Source organism: Rhinoraja longicauda, chromosome 24, assembly GCF_053455715.1.
Source record: "Rhinoraja longicauda isolate Sanriku21f chromosome 24, sRhiLon1.1, whole genome shotgun sequence".
NCBI classification, from domain to species: Eukaryota; Metazoa; Chordata; class Chondrichthyes; order Rajiformes; family Arhynchobatidae; genus Rhinoraja; species Rhinoraja longicauda.
In genome coordinates, this window is record NC_135976.1 from 376757 (window position 1) to 391343 (window position 14587).

A 14587-nucleotide genomic window follows, 5' to 3' on the forward strand; every position below is an offset into this window, starting at 1 on the left:
TGCCCTAGCAGCTGTTCCACCATGGCGGCGCTGCCCTAGCAGCTGTTCCACCATGGCGGCGCTGTCCTAGCAGCTGTTCCACCTTGGCGGCGCTGCCCTAGCAGCTGTTCCACCATGGCGGCGCTGCCCCAGCAGCTGCGGCTTACCTGCGGTCCGTTTGTCTCTGTGTTTTGTTGTTTTTTTGGTCTTAATTGTAGTTGTGATGTCGTGTTTTTGTGTTTGTGTACTATGTGTGTGTGTGGGGGGGAGGGGGGGAACTGTAAAATTGTAAATATGTGTCCCTTCCGAACGGAGACCCGACCTTTGTTTTCTGGGTGTTGTCTCTGTTCCTGCTGCGGCCTACCATAGGCCCAACTCCTGGAGCTGGCGGCCTCCAGGGCTCCGGTTCGCTGAGCCCGCGGACCGGACTCACCATCAGCGGAGCAGGCCGTCCTCGGAGGCTGCGGGAGCGGTTGCGACTCCCCATAGGCTCGGGCCGCGTGGATGCCGACATCGGGAGCTCCGGCAACGGCAGCGTGTTCTCCCGCCCCGGATCGCGGGGCTTGGGTCGGCCCGCTGCGGACCTTTCACCGTCTGACGCGGCCTGGAACGTGGCAACGACAACAGCCTGACCGCGGGAGAAGACGGCAGGGGAAGGGAAAAGACATTCTGGCCTTCCATCACTGTGAGGAGGGGACTGGAGGAGACTCACTGTGATGGATGTTTCTTTTTTTTGTGCTGGTTGGGGTTGTGTAATTTGCTTGTTTTATTGCTCTTATTGTTGGACTGTGGGTGACTGAATTTTGTCAAATAAAGATATCCTGAATCCTGAATCATTCCTGCTAGGATCCCTTTCCAGTCAAACTTGGCCAGCTCCTCTCTCATGCCTTCATAGTCCCCTTTGTTTAACTGTAACACTGATGCAGGTTCTCGACCCGAAACGTCACCCATTCCTTCTCTCCTGAGATGCTGCCCGACCAGCTGAGTTACTCCAGCATTTTGTGAATAAATACCTTCGATTTGTACCAGCATCTGCAGTTATTTTCCTACAGAACAGTACAGCAGGCAGTATTCCAGCTATGGCCTCATTAGTTTGTTCGTATGTAAATCGTGCAGATGGAGGGAACCATGGACAGAATAATGCTGGTGTTGTGGAAGAGTAGGTTGGGGGAGTGGTGGTACAGCACCCTGGGTTTGTAAACAGAGTCAGGGGAACGAGAACAGGGTAATGGGACTGAGTGTTGAAAAACAGGTGGTGCCGACACAGCTGGATCCTTGTTTTCTGTCCTTGGGTCCACACTTTGGGAAAAATGTCCGGGCTCTGGGGAGAATGGGAAACGTGGTTCCCACCGTGGTTCTCGAGACAAGATAGTTTAGCTGTGCGGGGAGACGAGAGAGTTAGCATGTGGGATCGTGCGGAGAGAAGGGAGGGTGGAGGCCATACAGAGAGGGTGAAAAACCGTGGGGCGAGGAGGGGGAGTGTAGGGCCACGGGGAGAGGAGGGGGAGTGTGGGGCTGTGGGGAGAGGAGGGAGAGTGTGGGGCCATGGGGAGTGTGGGGCCATGGGGAGTGTGGGGCCATGGAGAGTGTGGGGCCGTGGGGAGTGTGGGGCTGTGGAGAGTGTGGGGCCATGGGGAATGTGGGGCCATGGGGAGAGGAGGGGGAGTATGGGGCCATGGGGAGTGTGGGGCCATGGGGAGTGTGGGGCTGTGGGGGGAGAGGGAGGGGAGTGTGGGGCTGTGGGGGGAGAGGGAGGGGAGTGTGGGGCTGTGGTTTAGAACCAGGAGGAAGCACTCAGTCACTCAATGTTGACATCTCACACTTTTGAATAATTCATCCCCTTCTGCCGTGGAAGTATTCAAAGAATGTTGCACTGTGTTTTGAAAAGAGTCGTAAAGACTTTCCACCTGCTGAGAGATTTTAAAAGCCTGCTGCGTTGCTGTGGTAGGTGGGTGGACTCAGTGCAGGGCTGAGGGGTGGTGCAAACTCCTTGCATGCAGTGGTCTTGCAGTGACTGTGTCCAGTAATAATGGACTGAGAGGCCAGATCATTTTGTATCTTTTATTATTTAATAGTGAACAGTCTGTTACATCATTAAGGGGCCCTCTGGTTTTCCAGTCTCGCATATCTGGCAGAGGTTAGAAACCCCACAAGATTAGACACAGATACTTGCCATTAATTCCATTAATACAACAAACAGGATAACCCGCATTGCAGTGTTAGTCTTACGGCCTGTCTCGGGAGAGAGGGGGCTGTGCCTTTTGACCCATCCGACGGGGAGGAGATGAAGGGTCAGGGAGTGCAGTGGGTGTGTCATTGCTGTATTTTGCCGAATAGCCCACTCGGACATCTGATTGGCAGTTGACCGTCAACAGGTCAGGTCCTCGCCTCAACAGCCAGTGGCGGACAAATGTTAAAGCCAGTTGTTGGAGTTCCAACTTGGGTTTGAGCAGACAACACTCTCATGTTGACCAGCAATGGCCAAAATGTCTCAGGTCATTGACCAGTCAAGCTGACCAATGGTAACCAGCTCAGCTGATCAATAGCAGCCAGTGTATCTTAGGTCATTGACCAATCAAGCTGACCAATGGCAACCAGTGTCTCCATGGTCACTGACCAGCCAAACTGACCAATGGCAGCCAGTGTATCTTAAGCCATTGACCAGCCAAGGTGACCAATGGCAACTTGAGTCTTCATGGTCATTGACCAATCAAGCCGATCAATGATAGTTACTATATTTTCGGTCATTGGCCAACAAAGTTGACAATGGTAGCCCGCGTTGCAACCTCTCCATGGTTTTGTTCTCTTGGTTTCTGAAGCCATATTTTTGGGGGTAGGTCAGTAAACTTCCCTTGGCTGGGTTGGACCCTGGACCCTGGTGGGTGGTATGTCCCCACCCCTTTCCCCGCAACTCTCCTGCCAGGCTGATTCCCGCTCTGCTCCCCCTCCTCAAACACTCTAAAGGCATTGGTGGGGGTTGTAGGAATCACCCTGGGAGGAACAAGATGACGTCCCAAATGCTCCGCCATGTTGGATGGTGCCAAGGCAGGAGTCACATCTAGCCGTCAGCTGACTGCGAGAGGTGGGGAAATGTCCAGTCTGGGGACAACACGACCTCTCACCCACCCCTTACAATTGATGAAAAAGAGACGTCTGAGAATCCAGGACATCAGCATTTCCCCATCTCTCCATAATTTAGGTGAGATTAAATTCTATTCTAATTTCCCCAACCACCCACCTGCCCAGAGCAGGAACCCCGAACACTAACCCATTGGTCCGCCACTGATCGATTGTGATGGGTGATGTCCATCCCCAGGAGATGGCCTGTGATTCGAATCTCAGTGCCCTCTGCCCTCTCCCCCAGCCTACCCTGAGCCAACCAGATGTGTTGCCACCCACCTCCCCGAGTCTGGGAGGGGAGGGAAGATCGAGGAGGCTGGAGGCACAAGATGGAGACTGATGCTCTCGGCATGTAGGACGGAATTGAGTCGACAGAGGGATAAGTTCCTGGCGTGGAGGAGAGGGCAGTGAGGTGGGGGTGAGGGATAAGTTCCTGGCGTGGAGGAGAGGGCAGTGAGGTGGGGGTGAGGGATAAGTTCCTGGCGTGGAGGAGAGGGCAGTGAGGTGGGGGTGAGGTGCAAACCCTAACTGCGAGGCACTTCATTCAGGGAGGGACGAACCCAGAGGATGGTGAAGGGCAGGAGCTGGGAGTTGCCCGGCAGTACAGAAGGGAGAGGTAAGGCCTGGTGGTGGAGGGCAAGGGGGAGGAGGTATGGGGAGCATGCACAGACCACTGGCCAGTTAACGGGCTGTGCTCCTGCCCACTGGCCCCCTGCCCTCGGTCTCGCTTCCCGTATCTGAGTCGGTCAGCGTCAACTCAATGGTCATCAGCACCCGCTTAGCGTCCCCAGCCCCGGGCGCGCCCCTTGCCCTCCCCGGACCACCCTCCCGTTGGGCTAACCGCTATTTCCGATCCCTCTTGGACTCCGAGGTCTTCGCCTTCTTCTCACTGGCCCCTTTGCCGCTCTTGCTCTGATCCAGGGTGGCGTAGAGGACGGGGCCCTGACCGGGAGAGAGGCCGCATGGTGGTCAGCCCGTCCCCAGCACCGGAATTGTGCCCACCTTCCCCCCATCAAATACTCTCCAGAGTAACCTCCCACCCAACACTCTCATTCAGCACCCACCCTCCAGAATCACTTCCTTTCCCCCCTTTACCACCCACCCACTCCCACGATCAAGGGATTCACCTGTCACCCTCCCCCACCAAGTACCCACTGACCTGATCCCCACTGCATTCAAGGTGTCTCCAATGCCTCCATTCCATCCCTCCCCATCCCCCCTTTTCCCATTCTCCTGCCCAGTCGGCCCGGACCCCACTACTCCAAATATTTCTTCAAAATTTCCCTCAGATTTGATGGCCATCCCTCTCCCCCCCCCCCCCCCCCATCCCTCTCCCCCCCCCATCCCCTCCCCCCACCCCCACTAACTCCACCCCCCCCCCCTCCCCACATCCACTCCCTGATCCTCTGTGTTTCCCTCTTCCCAGACCTCATTCAAATCATAGGGACTGGTCATCTTTGGAGTCGGGCTGTCCTTTCCGATCCATGGGGAGAGAGCTCTGGCCTCAGAACCCTCCCTTCCACCCGACAGGTTTGGTACTCACCTTTGTCCCAGTCACAGCTTTCCCACTGGCTTTTCCTCGTTCCGCAGCACTGCAGAGAGAACACACCCAATGGATAATGGTTAATTAGGATCTTACTGGGTGGGATATCATACAGGGATCTATGGAGTTTATACGTGGAACATGGATCACTGGGAGAGGGGTTCAGGCTGGAATTTTCTCTCTCTCTTCCTCTCACCCCCTCTTCCCCCTCTCTCAGATATTCTGACTGGAGGTCTGTGACCTGTGTAGTTTCCCAGGGATCTGGACCTCTGCTTGGACCTCTGCTGTTTGTCATATAGATAAATAAACGTAAATGCAGGTGGGTTTGTGAGTATTTTTGCTGACGACACCAAAATTGGAGTTGCAGACAGTGAGGAATGCTGGCAGAAAATGCAGCGGGATATAGATCAACTGCAGAAATAGATAGAGAAATGGCAGATGGAGTTTAACCCGAGCAAGTGTGAGGTGTTGCACTTTGGGAGGTTGCAAGTAAGGAGAGAGTGCACAATTAATGGCAAGACCCTTAACAGCATTGATGTGCAGAGGGATCTTGGAATCCAAGTTCACAGCTCACTGAAGGTGGCAGCACAAGTAGTTTGGGTGATATAGAAAGCTTGCCTTCATGGCCAGGTGCATTAAATCACGATGGACCTCCAGAGGACTTTGGTTAGGTCGCATTTGGAGTATTGTGTGCAGTTCTGGTCGACGCCTTACAGGGAAAATAGAGAAGCTTTGGAGAGGGTGCAGAGGAGGTGTACATGAATAGAGTCAGAAAGTCATCGAGTGATATGGTGTGGAAACAGGCCCTTTGGCCCAACTCACCCACACCGGCCGACAATGTCCCACCTATACTAGTCCCACTTGCCTGCGCTTGGTCCATATCCCTCCACCTGTCCTATCCATGTACCTGTCTAACTGTTTCTTAAAGAATGGGAGAGTCCCAGCCTCAACTATCTCCTCTGGCAGCTTGTTCCATACACCCTTTGTGTGAAAAAGTTACCCTTCGGATTCCTATTAAATCTTTTCCCCTTCACCTATGTCCTCTGGTGCTCGATTCCCCTACTCTGGGGAAGAGACTCTGCATCTACCCGATCTATTACTCTCATGTATTTTGTATACCTCAAAATGATCTCCCCTCATCCTCCTGTGCTCCATGGAATAGAGACCCAGCCTACTCAACCTCTTCCCATAGCTCACACCCTCTAGTACTGGCAACATCCTCGTAAATCTTTTCAAACCTTTCAAACTTGACAATATCTTTCCAATAACATGGTGCCCAGAACTGAACACAATATTCTAAATGCGGTCTCACCAACGTCTTATGGAACTGCAACATAACCTCCCAACTTCTATACTCAATATTGTGGATGATCAGCCATGACCACAATGAATGGAGGTGCTGGCTCGAAGGACCAAATGGCCTCCTCCTGCACCTATTTTCTACGTTTCTATGTTAATACTCTGACTGATGAAGGCCAAAGTGCCAAAAGCCTTTTTGACCACCTTATCTATCTGCGACTCGACCTTCAAGGAACCATGCACTTGTACTCCTAGATCCCTCTGCTCTACAACACTACCCAGAGGCCTACCATTTTACTGTGTAGGTCCTGCCCTTGTTCGACGTCCCAAAATGCAACACCTCACACTTCAATGTATTAAATTCCATCAACCATTCCTCAGCCCACCTGGCCAATCGATCCGGATCCTGCTGCAATCGTTCACAACCATTTTCACTATCTGCAAAACCACTAACTATCATCAGCAAACTTGCTAATCTTGCCCTGTATGTTTTCATCCAAATCATTGATGCAGATGACAAACAATAACGGGCCCAGCACCGAACCCTGAGGCACACCACTAGTCACAGGCCTCCAGTCTGAGAAGCAACCTTCCACCATCACCCTCTGCTTCCTTCCATGAAGCCAATTTGCTATCCATTCAGCTATCTCTCCTTGGATCCCATGCGATCTAACCTTCCAGAGCAGCCTACCATGTGGAACCTTGTCGAATGCCTTACTGAAGTCCATGTACACAACATCTACAGCTCTGCCCTCATCAACCTTTTTGGTCACGTCTTCAAAAAAACAATCAGATTTGTGAGACACGACCTCCCATGTACAAAACCACGCTGACTCTCCCTAATCAGCCCTTGCCCATCCAAATGCCTGTACAACCTATCCCTCAGAATACTCTCCAGTAACTTACCGATGACAGATGTTAAGCTCACCGGCCTATAGTTCCCCAGCATTTTCCCTGCAGCCTTTCTTGAAAAAAGACACAACATTTGCCCCCTCCAGTCTCCTGTCAATTTCGGCTGGTAAATTTCAACCAGGGCTCCTGCTATTTCCTCTCTAGTTTCCCACAGTCCTCGGATATATCTGATCAAGCCCTGGAGATTTGTCTACCTGCATACATGGCAGTACCTTCAGTACTTCTTCGACAGTAACACTGACTGCTCTCAAAACACTTTCAGTGACTGCTCCAATTTCCTCCGTCCTACTGTCTTTCTCCTCAGTAAATACAGAGGAGAAATACTCATTGAGGACCGTGCCCATCTCCTGTGGCTCCACACAGAGGTGACCGCTTTGATTCCTGAGAGGTCCCACTCTCTCTTCAGTTACCCTTTTCCCTCTTATGCATTTATAAAATCTTTTGGCTCCTTTTTGCCCTTCTGATTTCCTTTTTTAGTTTACTCCTTTGTTCCCGAAACTCCTCCAGGGATGCACTTGATCCCAGCTGCCGATACCTGCCCCATGCATCCCTCTTGTTTTTGACTAATGTCTCAATTTCCCTCGCCAGCCAATCTTTCTCACGTTTGCCTTCTTTGCCCTTCATTCTAACTGGGACGTACACATCCTCAGCTTTCTTCAGTACACTTTTAAAAACATCCCACTTGGCCGATGTTCCTTTCCCCTCTAATAACCTGCTCCAGTCAACTTGAGTGAGACCTTCTCTCATACGTGGCAGATGCAATATAATATAGATAAATGTGAGGTTATCCACTTTGGCGGCAAAAACAAGGAAGCAGATTATTATCTCAATGGTGTTAGGTTAGGTAAGGGGGAGATGCAGCGAGACCTGGGTGTCCTTGTACACCAGTCACTGAAAGTTGGCGTGCAGGTACAGCAGGCAGTGAAGAAAGCTAATGGAATGTTGGCCTTCATAACAAGAGGATTTCAGTATAGGAATAAAGAGGTTCTTCTGCAGTTGTATAGGGCCCTGGTAAGACCACATCTGGAGTATTGTGTACAGTTTTGGTCTCCTAATTTGAGGAAGGACATCCTTGTAATTGAGGCAGTGCAGCATAGGTTCACGAGATTGATCCCTGGGATGGCGGGACTGTCATATGAGGAAAGATTGAAAAGACTAGGCTTGTATTCACTAGAGTTTAGAAGGATGAGAGGGGATCTTATAGAAACATATAAAATTATAAAAGGACTGGACAAGTTAGATGCAGGAAAAATGTTCCCAATGTTGGGCGAGTCCAGAACCAGGGGCCACAGTCTTAGAATAAAGGGGAGGCCATTTAAAACTGAGGTGAGAAAAAACTTTTTCACCCAGAGAGAGTTGTGAATTTGTGGAATTCTCTGCCACAGAAGGCAGTGGAGGCCAAATCACTGGATGGATTTAAGAGAGAGTTAGATAGAGTTCTAGGGGCTAGTGGAATCAAGGGATATGGGGAGAAGGCAGGCACGGGTTATTGATTGCGGTCGATCAGCCATGATCACAATGAATGGCGGTGCTGGCTTGAAGGGCCGAATGGCCTCCTCCTGCACCTATTTTCTATGTTTCTATACCCAGGCCTTACCCCAGTTGACCATTTTAACATGTGGACCCTCTTCGTCCCTATCCATAACTATCTTAAACCTAATCGAATTGTGGTCTCTGGTCCTAAAAGACTCCTTCACACACAATTCATTAACTCGCCCCTCCCAATTTCCCAATACTAGATCCAGCGTTGCCCTCTCATGTGTGGGGGCCTCCACATACTGCTTAAGAAAACTCTCCTGAACACCTTTGAGGAATTGCACCCCATCTGAACCTTCACACTATGATTTTCTCAGTCTATATTGGGAAAGTTAAAATCCCCTACTACATCAACCTTATTTGACCTGCAGCTGTCTGCAATCTCCTGGCACATTTGTTCTTCTAATTCCTGTTGACTATTCGGGGGTCTGTAGTACACTGTCAACAAGGTGATCATCCCTTTCTTGTTCCTCAGCTCCATCCATATAACCTCACTAGACCAACCATCCGTGAACACAGCCGTGACATCCTCCTTAACCAACAATGCAACCCCTCCTCCTCTTGGATGGATTTGAGGAGTTTATCCTGGATTTCAGGAGTTTGGCCTCGGGGAGAGGTAGTTTTCTCTAGAATATTGAGGGGTTGAGGGAAGACGAGAGAAGTATATAAAATTATACTTCATAGATAGGGTAGACAGTCAGAACCTTTTTCCCAGGGTGGAAACGTCCAACACTAGAGGGGATGGCTCTCCATTCTTTCTCCTTTCTATCTAATCTCTCGCTCTAATCTCTTGCTCTATTCGCTCTCTAATCTCTCATCCCTCTGATCTCTAATCTCTCTCCCTCTCGTCCTCTTTCTGCATTTCTTGCTCAGCCTTATTCACCTGGCTCCTTTGAAGAAGATGGTCTCACTCCTTGCCCGTCTCCTGACAATGTACCGGAACAGGTACAGTCCTCCAACGATGAGAAGGATAATCCCAAGGAATGTGCCGATGATGGCTCCTGACACAACTCCAGCACCGATGGGAGGGACTGTGGAGAGCAGACAGAGACAAAATCACCCACTGCTTGCAGTTACATACTGTCATTGACATCTGCACAGACACTTTGCATGGATTCCCTGCTCATTAGCTGTGGGAACTTGTCTCTACCCCAGTCACCTCTAGATTCACTTCCCGACACCTTTGGACCAACACCCCTGCACATGTTTGTAATCCCCACCAGGACATACACCGCTCAATCTCTGTAACACTGCCAACCCACAAACACTCCCCATCTCAGTAGCCACCAGCGAGGCCTCCCTAAATTTACAAACCCTTGCAACTCCCAGACCCTCCATATTTTTGTAACCCGTCGCCCCTTGGTCCCTGCGCCCCTCTATATTTCTGTAATCCCTCTCACCCGTCCATTTGTCCGTGACCCTCTCCACCATCCCTGAGTTTCAGTCACTTTGCCATTGGCAGCCACAGCTTCAGCAACCTGTGGACCAGGTCCTTGAATACTCTTCTGCCCTACCTCATTTGCTGCTGTCACCCTCCCTCGGAGCTGATCTTTGGGTAAACCTGATGAACAGTTTCTCCAACACTTTAGATATTTTCATGGGTGACATGCATGATATTGTTGGGATGCTCAGTTGGGGCTGCTTTATTGTCTGCCCAGGTTGTGGCCAATTTAGCTTACTTCTGTCGTAAACTGTCAGGTGAACGTCTGAGGATGTGCCGACCACATCAGGAGGGTTCTTGACATCACAGGTAAAGGTGCCATTATCAATGTAGTCCAGGTTTCGGATGACAATTGAACCATCCTGCTTGGATATGTCCCCGACCCACTGCACTCTCGCCCTGAACTGGCCCCACTTCTCGATCAAAGGAACTCCGTTGCCATAGTGAAAGATCTGTAATGCAAGTGAGAAAAGATTAGTGCTGGCACCAGGTGTAGGTAGACATGTCTACACTGTTCAGCCACATAAGTTGCCGGATCAATTGATTCTCCTGCCACCGTCCCAGTGGATTTGTCCACGGGCACGTCAGCCATTCAGCCCCAAGCCCATCACGTTGGAGCCCAGCAACCACCATCCATCCAGGCACTTCATGAACAAATCATGACACCTCCCAATGTCAATGAAATACACATAGTGTCCCAAATCCCATTAGCAATCCCCTCTCCCCACATATCAGCACTCACCGAGATAATCTCCCTGGAGTTGTCAGGACGGAATCTCCAGCTCAGCGTGGTGAGGTCAGAGACATATTCACTGGACCAGAATCCACAGTACAGCGTCACATCTGAGCCCACGGTTTTATGGAGGTTATGGTGTGTGGACACCGAGATGGCATGTGTTGGGTTCAGCACTAACCAAGGCAAAGAGAGATGTTAATTCAACTGCTTCACACTGCCTTTAATAATCCCCTCCCCTTGCATCCTGCATCACTGAATATCGTCACTGATCTTAATCCAGCTCCCTCACACTGTCCCTCAGTAATACCTCTCCCCCACAACTCTGTGTCACTGACTGTGTCTCCAGTGATTTTAGTCCAGTTCTTTCCTCCCGTCCTGGTAAAACATGCCCAGGGCAGGGCTTAGACATAGAGTGAGGCACTGTCTCCAATTGTCCTGTCACACAGACCAGGATGCAGATTATAATAGAAATTAAGTTCCTCCTACCCCTTCCCTGCATGCACTCAGAGGCTAGAGGTCAGAAAAAGAGTAGATCCAAAATTAGTTTCTTTTTTTTCTGATTGGAAGTTTGCAGCCAGTGGTGTACCTCAGGGATCGATGTTCTTTGTGATATATATTTATGACCTGGGTAAGACTGCAGGAGATGTCGTTGATGCGTTTGCAGATGACACAAAAGCTTTGGTGCAATGGATAGCAAGGAAGATTGTCTTTGGCTGCAGCTGGATATAGGGGGGGGTTAGAATGTGTTGCCAGTTAGAATGTAATTCTGACAGCTGTACGGTATTTCATTTGGGGAGGGAAAACAAAGGTCGTCCATACGCAGTAAATGGTGGGGGACTGGGCATGTTGATACAGAAACTTGCGATACAAGTATATCATTCCCTAAAAATGGGGGGGGAAAGTAGATAGGGTGGCAAAGCAGACAGGTGAGATGTCTACCTTCAAAAGCTCGGGCATGGAATATAAGAGCATGCAATTTTGCCGCTTGATAAAACATTGGTTCTATCGCATTTAAGTCTCGTGTGCAGCTCTGGCCGCCACACTGTAGGAAGGATATGACCACGCTGGAGTGAGTACAGAGCAGAATGTTGCCCAGGATGGAACATTATGTTTCTAAGGAGAAACTGTGGGCTGGGTTTATTGGTTTACTTTCACTGGAGCTCAGAGGGGTGACCTGATCGAGATACACGAAACAGTGAGCAAATAGTCAGAGAATGGAATATTTGTCCCATGGTGGGGGTAGTTAAAACAAAAGAGCATAGATTAGGTGAAAAGTTGGAAGGCTTGAGAAAATCTGAGGCACCATTTTACCCCAGACGGTGGTTGGAATCTGGAACACATTACATGATCGGATAGTGGAAGCAGAGATTCTCACATCTTCTAAGAAGCATTTGGACGAGCACCCAAATTACCAAGGCAAACAAGGCATGAACCTAATGTATCTGAATGGGATTAAAGTATATGGGTACTTGATAGGCAACATGGACACTGTGGGCCAAAGAGCCTGTTTCCATTTGCTTAATGACTCTATGACTCTGATTCCATATAGTCAAGTCAAGTCAAGTCAATTTTATTTGTATAGCACATTTAAAAACAACCCACGTTGACCAAAGTGCTGTACATCTGATTAGGTACTAAGGAAAAAAAATGAAACATACAGTAACACGCAAACAGTTCACAGCGCCTCCTCACTGTCTCTACACTGTCCCGTCACCCCCTCCCCCCCCCCCCCCCCCCCCCCAGGACATGGGTTAGACACAGAGTGAAGCTCCATCACTGCTGTCCCAACACAGTCTCGGGTCAGAGATAACAAGACGTTCCTGTGTTCGCTCTCTGCACTGGTGAAAGAGGTGAATTCCTGTCCAGTGAGAACGCTTTGGATTCCGCACTCCGCCTTGGTCAATAGTCATCCCACTGGATGGCATTCCAGAAAAAGTTGCATGGGCTGTTGGCATTCCGTGGGAATAGAATGATAAATAGTTGACAGTGTCTGGATAGGTTTTTGTCTGTGGAAACTCTCACTGTACCCACGCCATTACATGCTTTGGATACACACTGGGCAGCCTGTTCATTATCAGAGGGGATCAACCCTCTTACCTCCCTCTCCCCATCCACACAACAGGCAGCCCCTTCCTCAGCAGGGGGCATTAACCCTCTCCTCGTCCACACACAGAGAACAGCACGATCCCCATCAGAGGGTATTACCCCTGTCACCTCCCTCTCCATCCACAAAACAGGCAGCTCATTCCCATTCATAGGGATTAACCCTCTTTCCATCCACTCACAACAGGCATCTCATTCCCCATCAGAGGGGATTAACTCTCCCACCTCCATCCACACAACAGGCAGCCCATTTCCCATCTCAGGGGATTAACCCCCTCACCTCCCTCTCTCCATCCACACACAGGATAGCCCATTCCCCATCAGTGGGGCATTAACCCTCTTTCCATCCACACAACAGGCAGTCCATTCCCCATCTAGGGGATTAGCCGTCTCACCAACCTTTCCCCACATACACACGCCAGGCAATTTGATCCCATCAGAGCGGTTTAACCCTCCTACTGCTCCAGGTCACTAACCCTCACTCACCCCCATTTGTAGGTGATACTTTAGTATATGACCCATTAGTAACCACAGTAACATAACCCTCTCAGTAACCCTCTCCCACCCCAGTCCCCCACCATCGCCAGTGGCTGGTGGAACGTTAACATTGCAGTGATCCTTACCCGAGAGTGCGTACAGCAGGGTAACGCAGCAGAAATATGCAGCCTTCTCGTTGTGGCACATGTCTGCACCAGGAGTTCGTGAACGAGGAAACTGTAGTAGTAGTAGAGAAGTTCTCCCTGGTGCCTGTGATGCCCTGCCCTTGTCCCGCTCTCTGTCTCGGTAACACTATGCCACCAGCAGCTTTTAAGCTGGAATGACCCCGCCCATGTCCATCGAGCCTCTGGGCTGGAGGCAGGGGTGGGCTGGACTGATGGCAGTGACAGGAGGAAAGCTGTACTGGGTGGGCATTCAGCATGGCTACAAAGAAACAAGTGTTTAACAAGAGAGCACACACACACACTCACTCACGCACACTCACACACAAGCACAGAGAATTCCGAGGATTGTTCTGGAACAAAGGAGAAAGTCTGCTCATCTATCGGCATACGGGGGAGATGTCGCTGAATAACGATTGCTGGCATTACCAGTTAACCGCCTAGGTTCTGAAGCTTTACCCCATCCAAACAAGGCATGGGCCAGAAGAATCTTTCCCGCATTTGAATGGAGGATTCAGGGGTTTATACATACAGGATAGCAGATCGTCGGGAAATATTTGCAGGCTGGGATCTTATCCAAGGGTTTGGAGATTCATATAAAGAATAACAGATCCTCAAGAACAAGTTACAGGCTGGAATCTTATCCAGAGTTTCAGTGGGATTACATACAGAATAGCAGATCCCCGTGAGAGAGAGAGAGAGAGAGAGATCCCCGCTACATCGACGACTGCATTGGTGCTACCTCTTGCACCCATGCAGAACTCACTGACTTTATACACTTCACCTCCAATTTCCATCCTGCCCTTAAATATACCTGGACTATCTCTGACATCTCCCTCCCGTTTCTGGACCTCACCATCTCCATCACAGGAGAAAAATTAGTGACGGACATTTATTACAAGCCCACCGACTCGCACAGCTATCTGGACTACACTTCTTCCCACCCGGTCCCCTGCAAAAAGTCTATCCCCTACTCCCAATTCCTCCGTCTACGCCGCATCTGTGCCCGGGATGAGGTGTTTCAGACTAGGGCTTCCGAGATGTCCTCGTTTTTCAGAAAACGGGGCTTCCCCTCCTCCATTATAGATGAGGCTCTCACTAGGGTCTCTTCTACATCCCGCAGCTCCGCTCTTGCTCCCCATCCCCCCACTCGCAACAAGGACAGGATCCCCCTCGTTCTCACCTTCCACCCCACCAGCCAGCGGATCCAACATATCATCCACCAACATTTCCGTCACCTACAACAGGACCCCACCACT

At 50.3% G+C, this 14587-nt stretch overlaps 1 protein-coding gene across 1 annotated transcript; it reads right to left on the reverse strand.

The window, feature by feature from the left end:
• Positions 1-2026: 2026 nt before the first annotated feature.
• LOC144605364 (myelin protein P0-like) lies at positions 2027-13467 on the reverse strand. Its single transcript, XM_078420513.1, has 6 exons — positions 13293-13467; positions 10573-10739; positions 10069-10282; positions 9273-9420; positions 4643-4691; positions 2027-4041 (listed from the first exon to the last, which is right to left on the reverse strand). Exons 1-6 carry the CDS (start codon positions 13351-13353, stop codon positions 3943-3945), a joined length of 738 nt encoding a protein of 245 aa, XP_078276639.1. The 5' UTR covers positions 13354-13467; the 3' UTR covers positions 2027-3942.
• Positions 13468-14587: the final 1120 nt, after the last annotated feature.

Bases quoted from the DNA above. Each gene is read 5' to 3' on its own strand.
- LOC144605364 (XM_078420513.1), bottom strand. From the start codon at position 13,353: ATGTGCCACAACGAGAAGGCTGCATATTTCTGCTGCGTTACCCTGCTG. The intron at 10,283-10,572 runs GTGAGTGCTGAT...CTTGCATTACAG, and splicing joins ACTCCAGGGAGATTATCTCG to ATCTTTCACTATGGCAACGG. The intron at 9,421-10,068 runs GTAAGCTAAATT...TGCTCTCCACAG, and splicing joins CCTGACAGTTTACGACAGAA to TCCCTCCCATCGGTGCTGGA.